Genomic DNA, 24,625 nt, shown 5'->3' with positions numbered 1-24,625 from the left:
TGACCCAGTTATCAACGCTGTTAGGAAACTACTGGTGACTAATTATCAAGATTTCTTCCTTCTTTCAAAGAAATAGCATTATATATTTATGTGGGTATTTATTTATTTAATAGGTTAATTAGTTAGTGGCCTAAAGTATTTTTGTGTCCTGCACAAAATTATTTAAGAAGGCAAAAGTATGCATTCACTCACATAGGCTATAATTATATACGCATTACCTGCCTACTTCTAACGGAAAGGTGGGTATAATTTATGAAATTAATATGCAACATGATTGTGCATTACTAATGGCAGGTTCAATAACTGAAAAAATATTTAGTCAGTATTGTTTATGGTGTTATTGTAATTCAACTCGATTTTTTTTTTTTTTTAAGAATGTCCAATACAATATTATATGTGCATACAAAACATGGCCTATGTTTTTAGGTTTTGGGCAAAATGAAACATTTAGAAGTATTTTATGATATAATAGATAAGTAAATAAAGAAACAACCAACTGTTTGTTCAATGTTGTCAGCGGAGACAGCTTGTTTTACTGGATAATGACCATCTTGTGGATCTAAACTGAACCATCTAGATTGATCTGAAATCCTCACCCTCAGTTTGATAAGGGTGTGGACTTCAGATCCAAAAAAAAAAAACAGCTTTATTCTTAGGTCTGTCAATAATCAAAGAATAAAGTTCCCGTCAGTGACTTCTGTCTGAACCCAAAAGTCCAGTTAGGACCAGCGTTTGACTCGCCAGGCGTCAGTGACGTCATGCGGCGTCTCAGGTAGACAGGGTTGCGGTGGCCAATAAGAACCGCAGGACGCACTGACGCGACAAAGTGGCGCACCTGCGCGTCTCCGCCAATGAAACCTCTTGATAGTCATTATTCGCCATGTTTGTGCGCACCAGCCAGGAATCTGACTTCGTCTTTGAACATATTTTAAAGAGAAAAATATGAAAAGCAGGGAAAGGTAAACGTTTTATTTTTGATAAATATACAGCGTTTTTATTTTCTTTATTTTTTTAAAAAGAGGAAGACAACGTTTAATTAGTGCAATGTGCGCGAGTACACATTAAACAGAAAGCGCTCACCTGGTGACGTCACTTAATGTGTTTGGGGGGGGGGGGAAGACTCGCGCGGAGGTGAGATTGAAAACGCATAAAAAGAAGCCAGATTAGAGATCAAAATGTCCTTCCTTCCTGTTGTGTAATTGTTTTAATTTCACATTTTTGCGCCTGTTTTCGTCTTTCCAAACTTTCACAAAATGATTTGAATGCTGATAAAAATGCTAAATGTGACCAGGGTGGGGAGTGGATAGTTTAGGATTCAGATAATAGGAAACCCCTGAGGAGGCTTCCTCCGGCTGCCGCTCGGTGCGTCTCACAGTGGAAACAGGCCGCTTTAAGACTGGAAACAAGCACCCAGCTCTGCAGCAGCCTGCATCATCTTACAACAACATCATAATAAAGATTCAAATATATATATATATATATATATATATATATATATATATATATATATATATATATATATATATATATATATATATATATAATCATTTGAATTTGCCCTTATTGTATTTGTTGCACGTTTCTTTGCGCTGACTGGTGTCACGTTAACAGACAAGTCCCACCTTTGAGGATAACTGGCATGTAAGATGTAATGATGAGCTGCGGCTGCGCAAACTATTTAATTATTTAACATTTCTACTGCTGCTGTGTTTGCCGCCGTATTTTAAAACCTCGCATTGAAGGTGATCTGGATTAGTCCAAGCATCTACTTCGCTCTGCAGGGAAGTGATTTAGTGATTAATGAGAGCAGGGCTGTTGGGATGAGAGGTTGGATTTCAAGAAGCTATAAAACATTTAAAAACGTATAGTTTTTTTCCACAATTATTATTATTAGTTTCTAGAAAAGTAAAAAATGAAAAATGCAGAAAAAAAATCTAAATAAAATAAATATGTCCTGCTCTGTTGAATCACCCCCGCAGAGAGAGAATAAAAGCCGAACGAAATCTGTGGCGAAGTGGACGCACGTCACGCAGCACATCTTAACGCGAGGAGGCCGCTCTGCTGGGAGGAAAAAGCGAAGCGAATCATCCAATTAAATCCGCCAAGAGCTGCTGATTGATGATGTCAAATGTTCTCCTTCTAATTAACGTTCAAATTAGACCAAAAGGTGAGAAAATCTCAGCAGCTTCCCTAAACATTTTAAAATAAAATGTTTAGGGAAGTTTAGGGATAATTAAAAAAAAGAAGAAGCTCAAAGCAGGTTCATCTTTTGGAAGATGTCTTTAAAACGTGTACATTAATAATTTATTATAGTGGATATTATTTTTTATTTAGCTTTCATACCGTGCATGTCTTAAGAAATGATGTGCAGGAAGGGAATAAATAGTAAAACATTTTTAACAAATATCCTGACGGGTGTAAATTACTTAGACATTTCTCCAAATTAAACGATTAAAGATAATATTTTTTTTATCATGCAACGAATAATCGCTTCTCCTCAACTTCGCTCCAACATACCTTACCTTCCAGTTTCGCCTCGATTCAAATTCAAGGCAAAAAAAAAAGTGTCCGCTGAAATTACCTTCACTCTGATATTAACATCATTTCATTCTCCCGGAACTTTCTCCAAAACGATGCGCGTTTCTCCCTAAATCCCCAGTAACTGAATTTCTCCCCGCAAGCTCCTGCTCGTTATGGAGAAATATGTATTCAGAGCAGCCTCAGAGGGTGGACCTCCACGGCTGATAATAGAATTTCCTGCTGTTTTACAACTCCGTCCCTAAACCAATGTCACCATATGCTGCTGTTGGCACAAGACTCTCCGCAGTGGCTTCATGCGCAGCAGCCCGGCAGGGTTGGAAATGAATAAAAAGGCTATTTTTTTCAGTTAACGTTTTATTTATTGTTGTTAATTTTGCCTTTGGTGTATAATATTACAATTTAGTTGAAATATCACAGATTGGAGCTTTTGCTGTATTTTGTGACACGTGTTTATTCAAACACCTGTACCCTTTAATTTTCTTCAAAATGAGTATACTCGCAGCTTGTGTAGAAAATCTTTATTAAAACGAACCTAAATCCAACGCGCAAAGAATAAACCAAACGCGCTTGGAATAAAACAAGGTGCGTTCCCTTGGAACAGACGTACCTGCTGATCTCTGCCGTGCGTCCAAACTCGCCCCCCTCTCTCTCTCTCTAATCCCTTTTCTTTTTCTGAAAGCTCCTTTCAGAGAATCCAGTCTCCATCGTCAGACTGGAAGCCGCAGCGCGGCGTCACCTTTATTTCTCGCTCATTTCACGCTACCGCAGATTGGGTTACACTGGATTCCACCTGCGGGGACTGACTGGAACATGGGGCTGAAATGCCGGGAGTGAAATAACAGATCACTAACAAAACGGGCGAACAAGGAAGAAAAGGGAAAAAATAATAATAAAAATATGTGATTTTTTTAATCCCCCATTTCAAATTCGTTGAATTTGATTTGTAGTGTTATGTGGTTTTCCAGTCATTTATAAGTTCGTAGTCTACATTATAAAACGAAAAGGAAATAATAAAAATACAACATAAATGTGTATACGTATTTCTAGATTACACACTTTTTCTTGTAATAATAAATAATTTTAAATAAATTTCATCTTACGCTAAAAAAGCTTCACCACAATGCAAATAAGTCTATAAACATTGTTTTTGTGGTTGATTTTAAGTGCGTGCGCAACAGGATGTAACATTCGCGCTTTACGCAAGCCGCTCCGTGCACAGTTACGCAGTAATATGCCAGATATGAAGCTTGCTTTTGTGCCAATGCCTTTTTCCATAATGCAAACACACTTAGATTCGACCATCGGCTCGGCTCTTTTACTGGACTACAGCGGCAGAGGGAAACAGTTGCATAAACATTTCAGGGCAGCACCAGACTCCTCCTATTCCCCACGTCCAATTAGTTCTTCTGCTCCGGCCCTTTAAGACGCAGCTGCGGGTCACCAAGTGGTGTAGGGTTTCTCTAATTGAACTTCGCCCAATCAACAATAAGTCGTTAGCAGTCGCTTTCCTTTTCCTGGTGCCTGGAAGCTTTTTTTCCCTCCCCGTCTCCCCCTTTCAGGGATTCACCACCTCCAGTCAGCCACTTTCTAAAGATCCGCATGGAGTTTGGCAGATGAACCGGGACGCTCTGAGGGGAATACAGCGCGGCTGCCTCTGCAACTACGCCCGAAGCATGGTTATTTTGGAGGAAGGCTCTCAGGCGAGCTAAGTTTGCAGCTTTTGGACTCGAAGCGTTCCACTACAGCTGGGGTCTACCAGAGCCCCGAGCTCCAGAGGAAGCGCTTGTGGACGTTTTTAAATCTGCCATTTGAATGAAATAATCAACTCTTTTTCCTGAGAGCAGCGATATCTGCGGGCCTGCGATGACCTCCGGTAAAGACATGAAGGCAGGGTCTGTGCTGCAGTCCGGCGGCGAGGAGCGGAGGCGGGCTCCGCTGGACCAGCTGCCGCCGCCGGCCAACTCCAACAAGCCGCTGACGCCGTTCAGCATCGAGGATATCCTCAACAAGCCCTCCGTGAAGAAGTCGGTGGCCAGCATCTGTCCGCCGCGGGTGCTGGAGAAAGTGACGGGCTCCGGCGCGGCGAGGAACGGGATCAGCACTCCGTCCTCGCCGCTGTGCGCGCTGGAGGAGCTGGCCAGCAAAACGTTCAAGGGTCTGGAAGTCAGCGTCATCCAGGCAGCAGAAGGTAGCTGCGCGCTTTTCTTTCTTCAAACATATGGATGTCCCTGAAAGTTTAGACGGAGACGCGTTTAAAATGAGAGCATGCATGGGCAAAAAAGCTGTGGGGTTGTTGTGGCTTTCAACGAGGACGTGCCAGGACAGCTGCGTGGGGATGCGTGGGGGCAAAAATCATAGAGAGGAGTGGAAAAGTGGTGGAAAAGTGGCTTCAGATGACTTCTAAGCTGATAAATCTGGGGAACACCGCGCTCAGACAGCAGCAAACTTATTGTCAAAAGTTGGTGAAGCTTTCTGGCCTAAACGCAGGCGCTGCTTTGATAAGGTGACAGTAAAAACATGTCTGAGATGCTTAGTTACGGTTTAAAAAAGAAAGGCATCACCCCGAATCAACATGCAGCAATCTAAATAATTTTATTGCTAAATTGTTAATTTGTCTGAGATAAAACGTTATTATTATTCATTATTGTTCAAGTTAATTTGGCAGCAAATTTGAATTCTGCAGTATTTAACATGACAATTTGAACAAGTATTTCATCAAAGTTTGCAAAGTAAAAGTGCTTCATCAGGAGTAACAAAAAAATAATTTTATTTATTTATAATTGAGGCAAACAGAGGTCGGCTCCGTGCTGCAGGTTTCTCACCCCTCTCTCATGTTTCCCCCTCACCCCCACCTCAAAGGTCGGGAGCACCTGAACGCCTTCGGTCAGCGGCAGACGTCGAAGAAGAGGAGAAAGTCGCGGACGGCCTTCACCAACCACCAGATCTACGAGCTGGAGAAGCGCTTCCTGTACCAGAAGTACCTCTCTCCGGCCGACCGTGACCAAATCGCGCAGCAGCTGGGACTCTCCAACGCGCAGGTCATCACCTGGTTCCAGAACCGCAGGGCCAAGCTCAAGAGGGACCTGGAGGAGATGAAGGCGGACGTGGAGTCGCTGAAGAAGATCACGCCGCAGACCCTGCAGAAGCTCGTCAGCATGGAGAGCATCGAGGACGCGCAGGGTGGGGGCCCCGGGGCCCGGTCGCCCAGCGTCTCCCCGACCTCACAAGGACACCGAGCCTTCCCACAGTCCCCCTCCTCATCCAGGGACCAAACCACGGATGAGTTCTCGGAGGATGATGAGGAGATTGAGGTGGACGATTAACGGCCAGGAGGGACTGGGATTTTCATAAACAAGAAAAATAAAAGAGGGACATTTTTCTTCCCAAACTTTTGCACGGATATTGATAAAAGGAGAATATACACATATATGAACATCCGGGATAATTTTCCTATTTTTATTTCTTCATTTTAATTTATTATTCGGACTAATAACGAATCGCTCCTTTTCGGTTTAGGTTTCCGCACATTTTGGGGAATATCTGGTTTTCCTCCAGGCAGACTTTTCAGGCGTCAGTCGCGCTTTAGAGGTGAAGAAGAAAAAAAAAAACGCTGTGCAATTATTGTTCTGCGCGCCATCAAACCACACTGTCCAGTTAAAAGTCTCGGACCTGCCAAACATCTCCAATTAGCCCCGTTTCTTTATTAGATTTGATTTGATGTGGCGCACACAGCTCTGTCCACGTTTTTCAGGAAGATGTCTCTGCGAGCATGCAGGCCTTCACGGAGGCGCAAACCGACACCGACTGCGCTCACTTTTTTCCCCCGCTCTGACTTCTGTATATAGATCAAACATCCTATGCGATAATTTTATTGTAACGTTATATTTAATCAGCATCTATGTAAATAAAGGTTATATTGTATTTCAAGCAGCTTTCTGCGCTACTGGGTGTGTGGTTTTCCCTCATGTGGAGAGAAGTGGGGCGTTTTTTGCACTACAAGAGATTAATAGTGGAGAATGTAGATATTTTAATTTATAATATCTAATTCTCTCTATACGTTTGAGCAATTTGAGATAAAAGCTCTGCAGATAGGGGAAGTTTAAAATCTGCCTCTCTTGGTAGAAAATGTGACTTTTGCACTGACTGACCCCGGCTTTCAGCCTCTAAGTGCCGTGACTTCAATTAGCAGCCGTCCGCCGCCTTTATTCCCATTATTTGGGCCGGCTTTGAATGCGTCTTGTCACAATAAGGTCCCGGTCTGTGCTCCAGCTCCTGCGCCATATGTTTTCTTCCTCCTCCTTTACGAATCGTCCTTAACACAACTGGTCGACATGATTGATTAGGTTAACCCGCCTTTGCCTCGCATAAAACTGCTTCCACCGAGCCGTGGGTAATAATGGCCACGCATCTGCCACTCTTAACCCGGGTTTGTTTAAAAGAGGCACGAAGAAAAAAAAAAAAAAAAAGAGGAGACAAAGTTCGTCATGAATAGCAAATGGGTTAGTGTGAGGAGGCCGATGAATAAAAGCCAAAGGGAGGCGGTGGAAATGAGACGCGCTGCTGCTGCTTCTGGCCATTTGCAACAGTTTTGCAGCGGGATCAAAGGTTTAGTGTGTGTGTGTGTGTGTGTGTGTGTGTGTGGGTGTGTGGGTGGGAGATGTTAGTTTTTACTGACAAAATGTCTCAGACACGTCAGCAAATATTAGTTTATTCCTACCGCTTTTTGTTTTGTGGTGATTTAAAACGACTCGTATTTTGGAGCATGCATATGTATTTTTCCCATTAAGAAATAGTTATTAATGTTACAGCAATTTACGATTCTGTTATATCTATAAATTACTGAAAATTGTAGCCCGATAGTCTAATAAATTAGATAAAACCATTTGGAAGGAAGACGTCCCTTTAAAAAAAAACATGAATAATAATAATGATGATAATAATAATAGATCGTGAGACGGAGACTTTCTCATTTTGTATGCGTGTAGCTGTACTAGAACAGGCTGGTGATCACAATAGAAGTAATCGGCTGGAATCACAGAGGTTGAAAAGTCAAGTAGGGTTTTAATTGTGTAGCGGCAGAGAAAACAAGCAGAATAAAAGTTTGAATAAATAAAGAAAAAAACGTAAGGGACAAATTTATTAAAATTGCATTTTTTTCCCCTCAAATTCTATTTTATTTAACCCCAAATACCTTGGCTTTTTATTTAGAGTGTAAATGTCTGTAGTATTTTATTTTTTTTGTAACGATTTAAGTTCTGTATAATACTTTTTTCAGTGTCTTAAATAACTGTAGCTTCTCGTTTATTCCATAATAACTGGGTTGGATTTTGAATTTTAGTGGCTTCAAAAATGATTCTGCTGTAATACCTCCATCATTACGGTATGCGTCTTTTTATAATTTAATTTGGCTTTTCTAATGTGGGGAACAGAAAAGTCCAGGAGCAGCTCAGCGCTACCCTAAAAAGGCGCAGAGCCTCAGGAGGATTATCAGCATTACTTCATTCCCTATACGAGGGCCCTGAAGGGACATGTTTAGAGCTGCGGCTGCAGAATAATGCTCCAACTCCATTTAAAGGAACCACGTCGCCCTGATCTCCATCGTTAAAATGGTTTACTCCCTGAAAATTACTCATCTTTGTGCTAAATCGGTTCATTTAAAAAATAATAATAATTCCAAAGCTTTGATTTTGACGCAATGTGTCTTCTCCGCACGTCCAATGTGTATAGGCAGCGTGAAAAATTGCGAGACATTAAAACATTAAACACAATCACATGCAGTGCTGTCTACTTAAAAAGAGTAGAGACCTGGAAAGGTAGCATTCATCATCAGGTCGCGTCAACTCATCGGTCCTCCCTTTCACTCTGGAGAAGATCACAAGCGTGCGTCAAAGGTTATCTGCAGCCTGAACAGCTCAATGTCTGCCACCTAGTGTTCATCTGCTGCAACTGTCGTAGCAGGAGAGGCAAAGGACACATCAACGCCTTCTCAGAATTATCCTCAGGATAAGATGCTGCTATTCACTGAACCCTGGAGCTTTCTGAAGACTGGCAGTAAAATGTCCCCAGTCCAGAGGAAAGGAAGCAGATTAACGAAAACCACTGTGGTTACACACAAGGAGGTCAGTTCCAGTTCTTTAAACGGTTTAGAGTAACCTGGCAAGCAGTTGCATGCAGATCTGTAGCCACCTTGGAATATAGTTTTTAATGATTACAGAAATACAACACAAAGCTGCTGACCTTGAAGGCTTATTTGTTGTCTTAACAGGGAGGATTCTGAACAATTGCATAGATTTTTTTTTTTTATCCCAAACTGCAGTCATGTTAAATAGAAAAATAAGGACACAGGACAGCTGTGAGTCTGGCATGACAGGACCTGTGTCTCTGTCTCAGTGCGGGGCCACAGGCATTTAAAATGGCTATCGGCAAGATTTACAGACCACACTTTGAGACAGCCAGGAAAAACGAATGGATAGTTAAAGCAAGATGGCTGGTGGGATGAGAAAAATAGAAAAATAATAATATGCTTCTCTAAATGTGACAATATGATGTGGATACAAAGCTTGACAGCTTCTATGAAACAGACCTCAACTATAACAGAAGTGGGAAAAAACAACAACATGGATTGATGAAACCAATAGCAACGCAACAAAACTAAAAAGCGGTTCAGTCGAGGGAGAAAATGCATCTGAAAATGACAAAGGTAGGATTTTAAAACCAGGACATTAGAATTGTATTATTTAAGGGCCGATTTTGTATATTTTAGTACAACCTGAGCTGTTTAGTGAAAAACAGGAAACCTTTTCAGATGGGACACATTCAGAGGACCGAGTCTGCAAGTGCTACAAAAATCAAGTTTTCTGATAAACACCAACTCATGAAATACCCTGTGCAGTTATTATTTACAATCAACTTCTACTGATTCGAAATACTTTTTCATCAAATATGGTCCAAAATGTAAAACTCTCCAAATGTCCACAAAACCTGTAGCTTTGGCCTCTCTATGCTGTCGTTTGAAGGTAAAATACTAAATATTTGACTGTGACTTTGGTCACCAAAAGCCTTTAAATGCAAACGGAGCTAAACTTACACAACAAAACACAACTGAAGGCAAATTCTGTTGCCTCGTCTACGATTGAGCTCCAACTGCATGATAAATATCACCAGCATAAAACTGGCTGCAAAACCCACAGCACTTATTAAATATCAAAGATAGGAACATGCTTTGTTCCTATCTTTAGGCCGTTTCTTTTTGCTAGCGAAGCATCAGGGTTGCCTCAGTAAATCAGAACACAAACAATTCAGTTCAGATATTTATTTCTGTTCATTTTGATGATTATGGCTCACAGCTCGGGGCGTCTTCCACTCTTTCTTCAGACTCTAGGACCTTGATTTCTAAAAGAAAAAAAAAAAAAAAAACTTATTGGTAAAGACAACTTTGGATGACTGAGCAGTCCAGTCCTCTTCTGTCTGTGGTTTAGAAGCAGCTTGACTCAACTGACGGGGCATTTGTAGACCATTTCCTGGCTTCTTCTGTCTGGAGGCTCCTGAAGCTGTGCTCTACATCTTATGAATCTGCCACGGCCTGAATGGGCTCTGCTTCACAATGCTTCACTTCTCCCTCTTGCTTTTTCATTCCACCGCGCGGCCCGCTAACATGCTCGGATGCAGAACAGCCAGCTTCTTCAGCGGTGATCTGTTCTGGCTTCGCCTCCCTGTGGAGGTTGTCAGCGACGGCTGGACAACTTTTCAGTAAGCAGCACCCCCCGTGATTGCGTAGACTGCAGCATTTCTGCAATCAAAACCTTTTTTTGGGCCTCACGTAACATTCAAATTATCTAAAAAAATAAAACAACTACATTTTGTTTTCTTTTTAATATTGCTGAGCCATAGATTTGTCATTAAAATAACATATATAAACATTACTCTTTGTATTCAAGTTATACATGTCAAACTTAATTACTGACAAAAGCTATATATCATCATGTGACTCATTTACTGCACGTGTATGTTTAAATCTGAGTAAACATTGACACCTAACATTCGAGTAACGGATTTTTTTAAAAAGTAAAACAGAATAAAACCTTTTCTGTACAAATCATTGTTATATATATATATATATATATATATATATATATATATATATATATATATATATATATATATATATATATATATATATATAAAAATCAGCTGAAACTTTGAGTCCAGGCCATTACTGTAATACTAAGTAAGAAACCACAACAATGGATTTATTTCCATTTTAAATTTATTTTCAAAAATACAAAACAAGGAAAATAAGTATATGTACACAAACACTATTAAAATATAATATGTATTGTACAAAATATTTACAGCCGTCTTTCAACTGAAAACAAATCCTATCTGGTCCTTTTGTCCTTGATGGTGTAGTGAAGAACTAACGGTTGAGCCTGGAGGGAGAAAAAAAAAAAAACATACTTTAATAGTTTTATTCTAATAACCCACCTCTGAGCTGCATGTACTCATCTTAATACTACAACTGAAGATGGAAATGATGTGAAAATTAATTCCTGAATGAATTAAACTGGTGCTTTTAATGAAACTAGAGTCTAATAATCCAGTTAAAGTAATATTCCAGTGCAAAGCCAAATGGGCCCCAGTGTGACGGTTGTTGGTGCTGCAGCTGGTGTTAGCTGGGCCGTACCTTGCCAAACCAGTGTGAGAGCCATAACCGTTTCATGGTCATGTGATCAGGCAAAGACTCGTTATTAAATAACATCTGGACCTGCAGAGAGACCACACAGACAGACGACGAGCTATTAGAGAGGAAAATGTTTTAAAAGAGGGATCTAGTGACAACTTTCACATTCCATGTCTAATTTCACATGTTTGGCCCAAATATCTTGGCTGTTGGTTTCTGCTTCTTCACTGAGTGCAGTTCAGTCACAAAATATGTCCCTTTACAGAGAAACAAGGGCATCAGTTTACTAGTTTTTGTGTACCGTGTCTTTCCATGGCAAACCTAACCCACCATTTCTGTTCATTGCTATTTTTTTTGTCACTCAAGACAAAGAAACTGGACATGGCAAAAATAAAATTATCGTTTTGCCCAAAAAGCAAAAGCTACAGAAGAGAGGACTGACTTAAAGTTGGTGGTTGGTGGAGCTGATGTTGGACAGAAACGGCAGCAGGCTTTATGTCACCAGGAACTCCTATCTGCATCGACGTGTTTAAATATCCGTTTCACCGAACGCTTAAAGGCGGGTTTAAGGCGACTTCTTCAAGTCTCCGGGTGTTTTGTAACACGACGGGGCTGGGTTGTAGAAGTCAGCGCTGCTCTTTGATGCTGCGGACTTGGGGAGCAAGGCGAAAACAGCCCTGAGCTGTCCAGCTGACCTGGACCTGGGCGAACCAGCTTCACGGGTCAGCGATGGAAAGACGACGCTGGGAATGTAGGACCAGCCAGCAGCAGCGTTTACAAGTGAAAATAAGACCCAGAAATTCATTCCAACAAATAAAAAAGGTAAGTTACACAATTTAAAGAACTTGTTCGATCATCAACAGATAGCTAAACTGAGTTTGTTCACCGTTATCGGCGTGAAAAGAGAGGCGTAGGGAGACTTCCGAGGTAACTTTAGAGATGAAGCTGACGGTGTGGGATTGTGGTTGGTAAATGGGGAGTATGGCCTGACCACACTCCACAAGAACACAGCAATACGTTCTTTAACTCAAAGCTGCAAGAACATATCTTGCTGGTCGGGATATTTCATACTGCAAGAACCAAAGTGTTGAACTCTTCATCGGTCCCTCCCAATGCAGCACATCCACTTCCTACTTCTTGGACACGGTGCGAGTTCAATGTTCTGCTCAGAATAGGCATCAAGAACACGCTGCAGGACCAGAATGACGGCGTTGAGTTCTTGCAGCTGTGGGACCTCCAGACTACGCATCGCCTTCGCCGTTGATAGACATCCTGTTCTCCAGACAAACAGGTGGGATTAATGCACAGGCCTGAAAGAAGAAGTCCTGACGAGATGGTTGCTATGAGAAGCTGCATGGTTCAGAAAGTCTGCGGCTGTCGTTTGTTCTCAAGTCGACTGTCCGCTTGATCCAACATTCTGCTTAACGTAAGGGAAGCCTCACCAGGAAATGGTTATTATTTATTTTTTATTCCTGTAGCGGATGGTTAGTGTTCACGTCCTGGTCCGACTGACCTGTGTCTGATTTCCATGAAGATGAGAAGATTTCAGTTTAGATTTGATTGGTTAGCACATGTTTAACTGGCCTCTGCAAGGTTTTATTACCATTAAAAAAAACTGGAAATAAAATCTGAAGTTAAAGCAGCACCATGTAAGTTTTGAAGCAAGTACTAGCTTAATAAAAAAAAAATATTAAATGCTTTTTCAGGTCAATATATATAAACCTAATAGCTACAGGTCTAGCGCCCCTAGTGGCTAAAAGCTACACTGTGCTGCCTTTAATTCACATTTAGCTAGAACACTTCCAATAAATAATGCAAGCAAAATGTCAGATTCAGGTTAATACGTTTCTTTCCTTGTTTGTATTGGTAAAAAATATTCCATAGTAATGAAAACAAACTTTAGGTTGAATATTATATTAAAACTCTACTATCTTTTATTCTATGGACTGAAAAAACAAGAACATTACCTAACGGTCATCTGTTGAGCCTTTATTGCACTAAAACAGGCTTTTGAAATGAAGCATATTTTGTAATTATGGGTCACAACTTCTCCCAGACTTCAGCGTAAATTCAGGAACAAGATTTAAAGCTGTTAAAAGATTGCAACCACTAATCATTTACATGTATTCATCATTTGAGTGTCAGTTTGCTAACAATTCAGTTTACTTTGCTAATGACAAGTTTCATATTGCTAGCACTGAGTAACTGGAGTTAATGGGTTAAATAGAAATTGAGACAAATCAAGTCATTCAATAAATTAGAATCTGCGATTTGACCTGTCTCATCTGTCTGATTAAAAGTTCCTTAAAAATAAAAACTTTTAAGCAGGTTTTAAATATACTTTGGATTTAGCCTACATTTCTGTATTAAAATACAGAAATACTGTATTTTTTAATGGGACTGATGTAATAAATATCTTTTCATTAGCTGAAAGGGGAAAATCATCATAAAAACTGAAATAAAGGCTTAAAAACATCAGTTTGTGCCTAATTAATCTGCATTTCACTGAGTGAATTGAGTTTTTTTAGGCAGCAGCGCAGCGATAACAGAGAAACCTGCCCTCTCCTCCCTGGAGCCGTTCACCTGAACACAACAAGTATCTGCTGCTGGACGTTTTAAACGCTGCTAACATGGTAAGTCCGGGAAAAAAAACTAAACGTATGTGATGCTCTTAAGCAGACAAGGCAAACACAAAAGCATGGTTTCCCTGGACAGGAAAAAAATAAATCCAAAAAGATACCACATGCTAACTGTGCTAATGTTACGAGCTAACGCTATGACTGGTTTTTGAGAGCAACTTAAAAAGGTGCCTAAAGCTCCTGCAGCAGTGAAGCAGTAAACCTCCCAGATTCGCCTCCAGAGGAGCCCAGTGATGAAGTTCTGTAAGTAGGAGCTCCACGGTCCAGATGCTCCTCCCAGGCGAGCGGCTCCAGGCGACGCAACGCTTCGTTCTACCGTGGTGTTAATCGACGCAGCTAAATGTCAAACACCTTACAGCACGGCTGTCAAACTCATTTCTACTTTGGGCCACTTTGGCATCATGAAGTCATTAAAGGGCCGGTTGCACATGTATAGATGATGCTTTTGATTTCAGAGTTTGAGTTCACATAGAAATGTAAAAAATGCAGAGTAACAGAAAAGTAGCTTCTTAGGACCAGTTTATAGAGTTTATCAGCAAAAAAAAGTTGATATTGAGGTGAATTACGCTTTTAACTCATCATTCTGCATCATCTTCTCTCTTTTTGGACATTTCTGTGTTGTTTTAATGTGTTGTGGGAAAACTGACATCTAGTGGCGGGATGCTGTTACTACACAGTTAAAAAAAAAAATCAACATTTGCTACAGGAGGCTCAACATTAGCCACTTTATACACTTTAAAAGGATACATGCCTCTACTTTATGACATGATGTGTTTTTTTTGGCTCTTGAGGGCCGGAGAAATTACCTTGTAGAGCCGTATTCAGCCCGAGGGCCTTCAGGGTCAGTTTACACAGACTTTGACGTACAGCTTTGAATAAAACATATTTTATTATCGATTATATTGAGGCCTCAGTTATTTTGACAACCCTACTATATACTCAAATTGGTATCACCGTTACTGGTGTATAAAAAGTACTTTTTTGTACACTTAGCCTGTTGCTGTTATTTCACAGTAGTTACTCTCTGAACCAGAATTATAATCACTTTGGAGGAAGTTTGAATAATATAAATGTTTTATCATTTAAGCATGTTATGGGTGGATTTGTTAATGACACATTAGCTTGGATATTTAGGGTATCTTTGACTTAATTTAAAGCTTACAACCTAAATTATGTAAAACAGAGTAACTACTATTGCTAAAAGGCCTAAAGGTGTAACGAGTGATTTATTACCTCAGTTATTTAATATTTGCACTTTGACTGGTTTTATTCATATTTTTGAATGTAACCACCAAAAAAAAACAGCAATATTGAATACAAGTGGGTGGATTTAAATGTTCTTTTTTCAAACAGAAAAACTAAATACTCTCGCTGTACAATTTCACGTTGAAACGCACCTTTAGCTTCTCATGAGCCGTAGACAAAAACTAAAACAGTTGCTGAAGAGGAAATAATGCCTCTGGCCACATCACTGTCACTGCTAAAACTAACGAGTGGAAGCAGGTAAGGGCAAAAGCTTTGTTACTACATGATAACTATCTATTTTAAAAATACGGATTCTAAAACAACCTGATTATTAAAAAAAAAAAACATTTAGAAATAATAGAAGATGAATAAGCTGGAAATTCTCAATTCTGTTTCAATTGCCACAAGTTCAATATAAGAAAAAAAAAAGAAATGATTGACTCACCTGGTGTTTTTCCACATTTAATCTGTGACAAAGCACTTTCCTCAAGTGTCTCACCTCCGCTCGAACAGAGCAGCGCACAAACTTCTGCTGCAGAAGGAAGATAAAACAATTTAAAACATGATGTAATGTGCAGCTGACAAATTTAGCACCACACGTAAATCCAGAAAGGTCTGATCAGCGGCGTTTATCGGGCCAGCTTGTGATCGCTGCAGTAGTTCATTCTCAACTCCATCCTGTTAAAACACTGCCATTAACATAGGATTTCACCGTCTGCATTATGGAAAACTGTTGTTTAACTTGTAGAAGGACAGACCGCCACCAGCGGAGAGCCGAAACACGGAGAGACTAAAGGCTCTGCCTGCGTAGCCACAAGCGCAGGCGGTGTTCTTGTGAAAGCTGGTTTAAACGCTTCCATGTTGTGGATCTTTATTCATAAACAGCATTTCTGACATCGCGTCTAAATCACATTTGGAGCAGGAGAAACCCAAACTGACTAAGTGCACAAACAGCGAGCGGCATACTCCTGTTACGATTAGATTTACAGGGAAGAATGATCCCGCTTACTGCTGGAGGTTTTCTGCTCCCTGCTGACTTATTAAACACTCCAAAGCCAAAGAGCTAAACTGCTTTAGCTCATGCACCGCAAGGGCAAAGTATTTCTTTTCATGCACGGGCAGAAATCCGTTTTATTAAATTTACATCTCAGTAAAAAAAAAAAAAAAAAAAAAATCTGTAAATATAGCTGGACAAGGAGGGTGGAGAGCAGAGCCTGTAACAAATTATTAAGGGTCAAATTTAAAGCCAGAACACAGCGAGGACACGGCTTGCATTAGCAAACTGATCCGACATTACACCCAGGAGTGTAATTTGTTTTTATACATTTATGAGGGTTCTCGTCAGAAGCTAATCCCCTTTATAAGGTCACAGAGGGGTTAGAGTGAAAAACAACTGCGTATAAAAAGGCCGGAATGGAACCAATGCGGCCGCATGTTCCTCTTACATAAAGTAAGATTAGGCAAACAATAAACAACATTTTGACTTTGCAAAGTGATCAGAGAGGACATGAGTGAATGCAAAAACACTTCCAAGATATCAGTCAGCTGATCACTGCGGTTAATTTAACTCCTCAGCTGTGGCTGAGTCCAAGGTTTTCAGTTTATAAAAATACTCCACAGCCTGGTTTTAGGCAGGACAACAACGCTGGTTTGCTTTAACTAAACACCTGAACGAGCTGAAACGAGGGGAACTTTCCTAAAGACACCGGCCTTCCCTGAAAGTTTGGATTTTAGAGAAATTACTGGCAGCTAAAGGGTTGTTTTCCTAATTTAAGCAGGTATCAGATATTGCCAACAGAACAGAAATCTGACCAATCAACCTGAAAGAGCCCAAAGGCTGGTGTCCGTAACGTGTCCCAATGCCAAGAGGGAAAAACATCAGCAATGACCTAAGAGGAGCAACTGTTGCTGCTCATCAATGTGAGACGGGTCAGAAGGCCGGTTCAGCTCTATCTGGAATTCACAATGACACCGTGAGAAAGATTAAAACACCAGTGGAAACATTTTAAAGTCAGCTGCCAATCCGGCCAATCAGGAGCGGACGTCCCAGCGAGTTAATGCCCGGCTTGGACCGAGACGACGAGGAAAGAACTGCTTAGCTTTGCAAAGCTGCGTCCGACCAAACCGACTCACTTTTTTGGAAAGACAAGAAAAAAAAACTAAACCCCGGCAAAGGCTAAAACTTTGTGCTTCCGCACAAACATCACACCGTTCCGAGAGCATGTGGGCACGATGAGCCCAAACTGAAATACTGACAAAGTTTAAGACAAACTTGTAAAAGCTGAAGGCTTGAGAGACAGTGATTAAAAAAAAAAAAGACAATGACCCAAAAAGCAAATCTACCACAGAAATGGTCAATGCCAGGGTTTCTATGCCTGTTATGCCAAAATCCATCAAGACAAAAGATAAAGATCATTTTTGTACATCTTTAAAAATAATAATTGATTTCATGAAGAGACTTCAGCGACTGAGCCTTAATACAACATCTAGACAAAAAAACTAACAGTAAAAAGATGAGCGGCATAGACTAGCGGACCAAAATAAATATTTTAGCACGTTTCTTCTTTCCACGAGTATCCAGAGCTGGAAAATAATGAACTTCTACCATTTCCAGACTGCGAAGGAACCCTGAAAAGCTCGAGGAACGGGTCCTAGCCTGGCCAACATGAACTGATACAAAGTTCTGAAGACCAGTGGCCCAAACTGTTCTAAAGGGACACGAAGGAAGAGAAGTTACTCGTGTAAAGGTGCTTGTAAAATAAATACCACTGGACTGTCAGACTGTGGAGAACTGATCTGTTCTTAGCTTAAACTCATAGAAAGTTTGCTACTCTTCCTAAAACTGACTCCACAGCTTCCTAAAACAAACACTGCTGCCCTCTGCTGGAAGAAGGAAATTATTGCAGCAGTTGGGAAGTTTTTCCTTTACAGTAAACAAACATTTTTTTGCTCAGCTTATTGAAACTTCTAAAACGACGCAATCAAATCGCTCTGCTTCCAAAACACTGCAGGTGTGACACGAAGCGCCGCAGACTTCCTGCGTTTTCAGACAGCAGCTCAAGTGCTTTTCAAAGCTGTTTACCAAAGTCGACGAGAGTCAATTTTCCAAAATCACCCAGCCCAGTTGTTAGGAGAGAAGCCGCTTGGCTGTAAAATGAAGACTGATTTCCTGCCGGGCTGACGTGCTTCTCCTACTTATCCCGTCTCTCTGTAAATAAGAGGCTCCAGCAGCAGATTTAGCGGCTCTGTATGGCTGGATTCTGCTGTAACAGCAGCTGTCAACCTGCCATGTATTTGTTAAGCAGTTTAGGGCTTTTATGTCCTGGAGACATCTTTTTTTTCTGGGCTGTGAAAAGCCCTGTTGCTTTAAAAGCATCCAGAACTAGCTCAGCAACTTCAATAAGCACACAAATCTTTGTTGACAGAACCCACCTGCAGAGTAAGTTTTGTCTTATCTTTCCCAGAGAGCGAAGAACTGCAAAGACAAATGAGAGGACAGTGTTAGAAGTTCATTTTCAAAACAGTCAAATCCACATATGTCCAGACAAATGTTCCAGTTTTATCAGACTTTTTAAAGGCGTGCAAAGACTAGGAGAGGAGCGGTTTACCTTAGTCTTTCTAAACACAGCGAAACCTGCTCGTCATATCTGTAGAAGTGAGCTTTAGAGTGGTCGAAGCTGGTAAAGGGTAGAGCTGCGCTGTCCGAAACATCTGAAGAGTTGGGGTAGAAAACAAATTAAGATGTTTAGCGTTTAACGTGAAGACAGAGCGGTTTAAACACATGAACATTTCAGGACGTGAGAGCAGGACCTACCGTCTCCAGCAGGCTGGATGACTCTTTCTAAGCCCCGCGACTGGTAAAAATCTTTTATCCGCTTGTCCTCGCCTGAGCAAAAGAAAAAACAACAAAAACTTGCTGACAGGTCTCTTTTTGGTGACGACTTCAGTTTTTATAGGAAAATAAAAAGCCGTGCTTCACATACGCTGCTAAAGTCTCTCAGATTTGTTTCACATTACGACCAGAACCTTTGATGTAAGTCAGTGTCTTATATATCAGACAAGCAGAGCATTAATCCAGAGAAGCAGCCAACTCCTCCGTGGTGACTCTGGAGGAGCTGCATGGCCCCATAGCTCAGGTGGATAAATCAAGGCAACTATTAGTAGAGGACTCCACCGGTCTGGCCTTTATGGAAATGACGAACTCTTAATTCCTACGAGCCGTGTCGGGGACGCATAGAAGGAAGAAGCAACTCTGGACAGAAGAGACCCAAAGGTAACTTTTTGGCCTATAGGCAAAGATTCCACATGTGGCGGAGAACTAACCCAGGACATCTACCCTCACATAGCGTCCCAGTGGCAGGATCAGGCTGTGGGATGATTTGTTTTAATCAGCAGGGGTAGGAAAGCTGATCAGGGTTCATGGGAAGATTGGTGGGGACTAAAGAAGCTCATCAAGAGGACGCAAAGCAGCACTCACAGCAAAGGGGAGGGGGGCTATTATCAAAAAGCCAAAATATAAAAGGTTTATTTTCAAGTTATTTCAAATGTTTTGGTTTGCTACATGATTTTAAATACTTTAACTCAATAGTTTGGATGTTCTCAGTATATATCTGCAAGCAGGAAGCAATAAAAATAGTGAAAAGCGATTGAATGACAAGTCTGCGTTCAGCTTTATTGGCAAAAAAAATTCTGAAAACTAGATGCCATTTCCAATCCGCTCCATAATGAGCTCCTTCATGGGTCCACCAGGTAAACCCCAACGACATATAGTCTGAAGTTTTAACATGTCTAGATGGGAAAAACTGGCAGCACTTGAGCAAGGTGCCGTCTCTGGGCACATTAAAGAGTTCTGACATGTTACGCCAGCGTTAGATAGCAGAGCCACACAACTTACTCTCTTGAAGGCCGGGCACCAGCTTGTAGACGATGTCCTGCATCACCCGATCCAACTTGAGGTTGAGTAAAGGTTGGGTTTCATGAATCTTTATGTTACACATGGGGCAATACTTGCTGGTTTGCAGGTATTTTACAATGCAACTTTTACAGACTGCAGAAAAAAACAAACAAATAGGATTCAGTTCACATTGAAAGAAAACAGGATATCTAATGAAAAGGCGGTGATGAAACACAGAGTCATACACTTACACGTGTGCAAACACTCTGTAATTGTTGTGGCGTCTATGAAATAGCCCGCGCAGAGGTAGCAGACGATGTGTTCATTCAGGTCTTTGATCTTCAACTTGACTTCCTCCTGGGAAAACAAACCGGGCTTTTAAATCGGCACACATTTTAAGAAAAAAAAAAGAAGTTTGCATCATTAGCTCTGGAGGACAGCAAGCGACGTTTAACCGTCTGGTGACTGTTTTTAAGATTATTCCAATTTTCTCTGACTCTGCAGTTATTTCAAACCCGTGAGTCAAAATGTTAAATTTGGTCAGGAGAGAAGAAGAAGAAGAAGAAAAAAAAGGACAAAGAATCCACACAGAACCGCAGCCATGTCTGTTACCATGTAATGAGAACAAGATGGCAGCTGCCAAAAACAAAAACAAGAACATCTCAGCGAACACAGGAGGCTCTGCTCCAAACGTCCCGGTGCAAAATGTTCAGCCTGCAAACCGGCACCAAACGCTTTAAACCAGCGGCTTTCCTCTATGCACATTAAAACATTAACAGTCAGGCCTGAAACTATTAGAGCAAATAAACAGTAGCCAAAGTCATGCTTTATGGAAATAAGAACAGAGACCTGAAAAAGGAACTGAGAGAGGCATCATCCCTTCTTTTCTGTCAACTTTTTGAAGCTTGAATATTGTGTTGGGTGTTCTGTTAGCTGTGTCATCATCCAGGGAAGGCAGATCATCCTCTATTACCATCTAACATAGAAAGTACTCCTGGATCAATGTGTGCTTCTGTACTTTCTGTGTCTCTGCTCTGTCTTCTCTAAGCCCCAGTGGGTCGAGGCAGATGAGCGTTCACACCGAGCCTGGTTCTGGTCCTGCTGGAGGTTCTCCTCCCTGTTAAAGGGGAGTTTTCCTCTCCACTGTCGCCTCATGCATGCTCAGTATGAGGGATTGCTGCAAAGCCATCAACAATGCAGACGACTGTCCACTGTGGCTCTACGCTCTTTCAGGAGGAGTGAATGCTGCTTGGAGAGACTTGATGCAACCTGCTGGGTTTCCTTAGAGAGGAAACTTTCTGACCAACCTGGAGGATCTGATTGAATTTAACTTTGTAAAGAGCCTTAAGATTACGTGTGTTGTGAATTGCCGCTATATAAATAAAATTTAATTGCAATTGAATTGAATGACTTTATTACAAAAGCAATCCTTGAGACCAAATGACTGACTTGATGCTTATTTCCATTTTAGCATAATGTCCAGATACATTTCTGAGTTCCTAATGAACATTCCCCAGGCACATAATCTTTACTGTCAGAGCAACAAGCCCTGCATCATCTTGTCTAAACTAAAGTAAAGACAGAGAAAATCATGAGGGTTTGTAATAATGTGCACAGGAAATGTTACATGACTCTGAGCATCTTGATGAATCTTTAACAATCTGCGAGAGGAAATTCTGTCAGGCTTTAAAGACGCCGACACATCCTTAAAAAGGAAGCTTCTACATTTCCACCTGTAAAAATCTACGAGGAGCTCGTCTGCCGTTTCGGTCGTTGTTTCCTCCAAAACAGCCCAGAGGAAAGGGAGAGAAGCTGTTTCTCTCACGAGGGACGAACACACAGTTTTGTTCTATCCTCTCTCTGAACATCTACCTGTTGGAAACTCCAGCACCGTATAGAAAAAAAAAATAATAATTTAACTTGATGTTAAAAAAAAACCTGACAACTCATCTAAGGGTGCCAATGAAAAGTCCCTTTCTTGTGAAGAGTTTCTGATGTGTAAACAATAAATCACCAAATCATTGTTGTGTCATACGAAGGGCGACCAGTATTGACCTTTAAACTAGACGAGTCGGAGTTCACCTTAACTTTATGTAAAATAAGCACATTTTTAATGCTTTGTTATAGATATTGACATTTTTAAATCTATATAAATGCAAGTGTGAATAAACAGGAAGAGTAACGGAATAAAAATAAAGCTTTAGATGCAGCTCATTGGTGGATTGTGCTTTTTTTGTCTAAAACAGGCTCGTGGGTGCCACATGTGGTTCTTGGGGGCTACTTGGTGCCTGCAGGCCCCATATTGGTGACCCCCGATCTAGATCTACACCGGGTTTGGACAGCTGGGCGTAAAAGACTGTGAAAGTCCAGCTGACCAACAAAAAGAAAAAAATAAATAAATAAATTTGACAGCTGATTTCCAATGCATCATGCTTCAGTTGCTGAGACCAATTATCGCATTCAAGCAGTCTGCTGCAACACCGCACGGTTCGCCGTATTGTGTAGCTTTGGTGAGAGGTGCATCCGGAGCAGCGGGCCCCGCACCACGTCCTCCGGGTTTTACACCAGCAGCACCGCTTTTAAAAAGGATCGCATTTCCTCAGACTGCCTTCGTTTCTTTTGACGGCTTGTTAACGAGAAACTCTTGTAGGTCAGGTGTGTGGCGACATGGAGATATGGAAAACACGTGGAGGTGCCTTGAAGGCAGGGGCGTCAGGATCACTGATGTAAAGTTTAAGATGGATCGTCTACTGTGGGTCTTTTTTTGGAGTTTGGGTCTAATCCAGGAGTGGCCAACACCGGTCCATTAGCATTTTATACACATCGCCACTCAAACAACCACTTGTCCTTGCTGGTGCCCGGAGGCCGAGGGACACCCTGGACAGGTCACCGCTCCATCACAGGCCGACACAGAGACATACAGGCAAACAGGCTCCAACCTAAGGGCCATTTAGAGCAACCAAAGAATCTACCATGATGCTTTAGGACTGTGGAAGAGAGCCGGAGTACCTGGAGAAAACTCCGTGCAGAAAGCGCGCCCCACGGCTAGGATTCGAACCCACGACCTTCGCTTCTCAGCAAGTGTCCGTATTTGAACATGTTGTCTTGTTTGTGTCCGTGTGCCACAAAAAACATTTCATCACGGTGACATGATGGCAACAGAGATCCCCGATCCTCGCTGCTACCGACCGCTCCAAGTGGCTGAGATAAAACTTCTCAGGTTCTACGGGAGGCTGTAAAATGAAAAATAAAAAAACTCTCCTTTCGTTCATGAATCTAAAAATAAGCAGGGCAGGAGCTGTTGAATGCTGCTGGTGGCTAGTCACGGTGTAATCTCTCACACCGGTTAGCGGAGCAGCGCTGGAAACAAAGAGGGCACCGTGTGACCCTCGGTGGGTCAGAGAGCTCCTCTCGGTCGGAGAACGACCATTATCCCCCCCACGGACGGGTGCTGCGGGTTTGCAGCCGCTCTGCCCCCCTTGGGACGTTCCAACATTTCGGACGCGGTCACGTCGTTCACGGGAAACGCGGCGTTTTCTCGGAGCGGACCGGGCGCGCTCTCCCGGGAGAAAGTGAGTTTCACGCGAACAACCGAGGAGCAGGAGAAGCAGCCCGGTAACTCCGAGCTGTAAGGACCGAGTTACCGACGCCATCAAACCACGGAGAGCCGAGCGCCGCGCGGCAGCAACTCGTAACGGACAGCCGTTACTCCGTCAACCCGGATCGAGGGAGAACCGACGGAGCGCAGCGTCAGTTGCCGCCAGTTTGCTCAGCAGTGAATGAAAAAAAAAAAAAAAAAAAAGTAAACTTTCCACCGGAGCTCAGACAACGTGGCCCGAAACGGGCAATTTCGACACCTGGCCGGGAGCTTTGATGCACGTTGCTCCGCAGAACAACACGGTTGGACCCCCGTCGCGTGTACGCATGCTCAGGCATCTCCATCAGCGCAGCGGAGATAACCGTCTCCCGTTAGAACGACACCTTAACGCCCGTATCCGCTACTTTCGGTGCCGGCGCGTTTTCCCCGGCGGGGAAGGAGCAGAAAACTCCGAGCAGCTCACCTCGTTTCGCAGTGGGTCCAGTTTGTAGACGGACTGGAGCTGATTTCGGAGCCGCATCGCTATGGCCATTGGACCTTGCTCCGCCATCTTTGGGAATTATGGTGGCTTCCGGGTAAACCGGATGTGTCATCTCGTGCTGATCAAGGCGGGCGAACAACAAAATAAAAGCCTTTTCTGTTTGTTTGTTATTACTTTATAACAGTGGCGGCTCCAGAGATTTAGGAGTGAGGGGGCAATGTGGGGCCCGGAGTTTTCATAGGAGGGTCCAATGAAATTACTGTAAATACAGATAAAGGATTTACTGATCCCAGTATATAATGAAGAAAAATTGTGAAATGTATACTAACTGCTGACCAACTGCTTTTAATGATTCAACAAATACTAAACAAGAAGCTCAAACTAAGTCAAAACAAAGCACAGACAACCTCTTTACCAGAGTGGAAAATATAGCGTCACCCTGGAGGGTATGGAGGGGAAGGGAGCAGGCCTGTTAGTTATTTAGGGGGTGGGGGGTCTTGGTTGAGCGGCCAGTTCGGTTCATGATTGCCCCATCCCCAAGGGGCTT

The 24,625-nt window shown here is 42.0% G+C and overlaps 2 protein-coding genes across 5 annotated transcripts; one reads left to right on the top strand and one right to left on the bottom strand.

Annotated features, from left to right (window-relative positions):
- The first annotated feature begins 879 nt into the window (after positions 1 to 879).
- lbx2 (ladybird homeobox 2) lies at positions 880 to 6,484 on the top strand. The gene is made up of 3 exons (XM_021320652.2): positions 880 to 959; positions 4,101 to 4,729; positions 5,401 to 6,484. Exons 2-3 carry the CDS (start codon positions 4,405 to 4,407, stop codon positions 5,862 to 5,864), a joined length of 789 nt encoding a protein of 262 aa, XP_021176327.1. The 5' UTR covers positions 880 to 959; positions 4,101 to 4,404; the 3' UTR covers positions 5,865 to 6,484.
- A 4,305-nt stretch (positions 6,485 to 10,789) lies between these two features.
- On the bottom strand, positions 10,790 to 24,202 carry pcgf1 (polycomb group ring finger 1). Of its 4 annotated transcripts, none has more exons than XM_036127525.1 (9): positions 24,061 to 24,202; positions 20,251 to 20,356; positions 20,000 to 20,152; positions 18,920 to 18,991; positions 18,714 to 18,816; positions 18,538 to 18,580; positions 15,551 to 15,637; positions 11,225 to 11,305; positions 10,790 to 10,970 (listed from the first exon to the last, which is right to left on the bottom strand). In XM_036127525.1, the coding sequence occupies exons 1-9, from the start codon at positions 24,145 to 24,147 to the stop codon at positions 10,920 to 10,922; spliced, it is 783 nt and encodes a 260-aa protein (XP_035983418.1). In that variant the 5' UTR covers positions 24,148 to 24,202; the 3' UTR covers positions 10,790 to 10,919. The 4 variants fall into 4 exon arrangements, with proteins under 4 accessions (XP_035983418.1, XP_035983420.1, XP_035983419.1 ...); XM_036127527.1 differs by having other exon boundaries at positions 15,551 to 15,634; XM_036127526.1 differs by having other exon boundaries at positions 20,251 to 20,353; positions 24,061 to 24,186.
- Between the last annotated feature and the right edge of the window lie 423 nt (positions 24,203 to 24,625).

The sequence above is a fragment of the Fundulus heteroclitus genome, chromosome 23 (genome assembly GCF_011125445.2).
Source record: "Fundulus heteroclitus isolate FHET01 chromosome 23, MU-UCD_Fhet_4.1, whole genome shotgun sequence".
Taxonomy (NCBI): domain Eukaryota; kingdom Metazoa; phylum Chordata; class Actinopteri; order Cyprinodontiformes; family Fundulidae; genus Fundulus; species Fundulus heteroclitus.
Note: the sequence above shows the minus strand (reverse complement) of the source record. Positions and strands in the feature narration are given on the sequence as shown.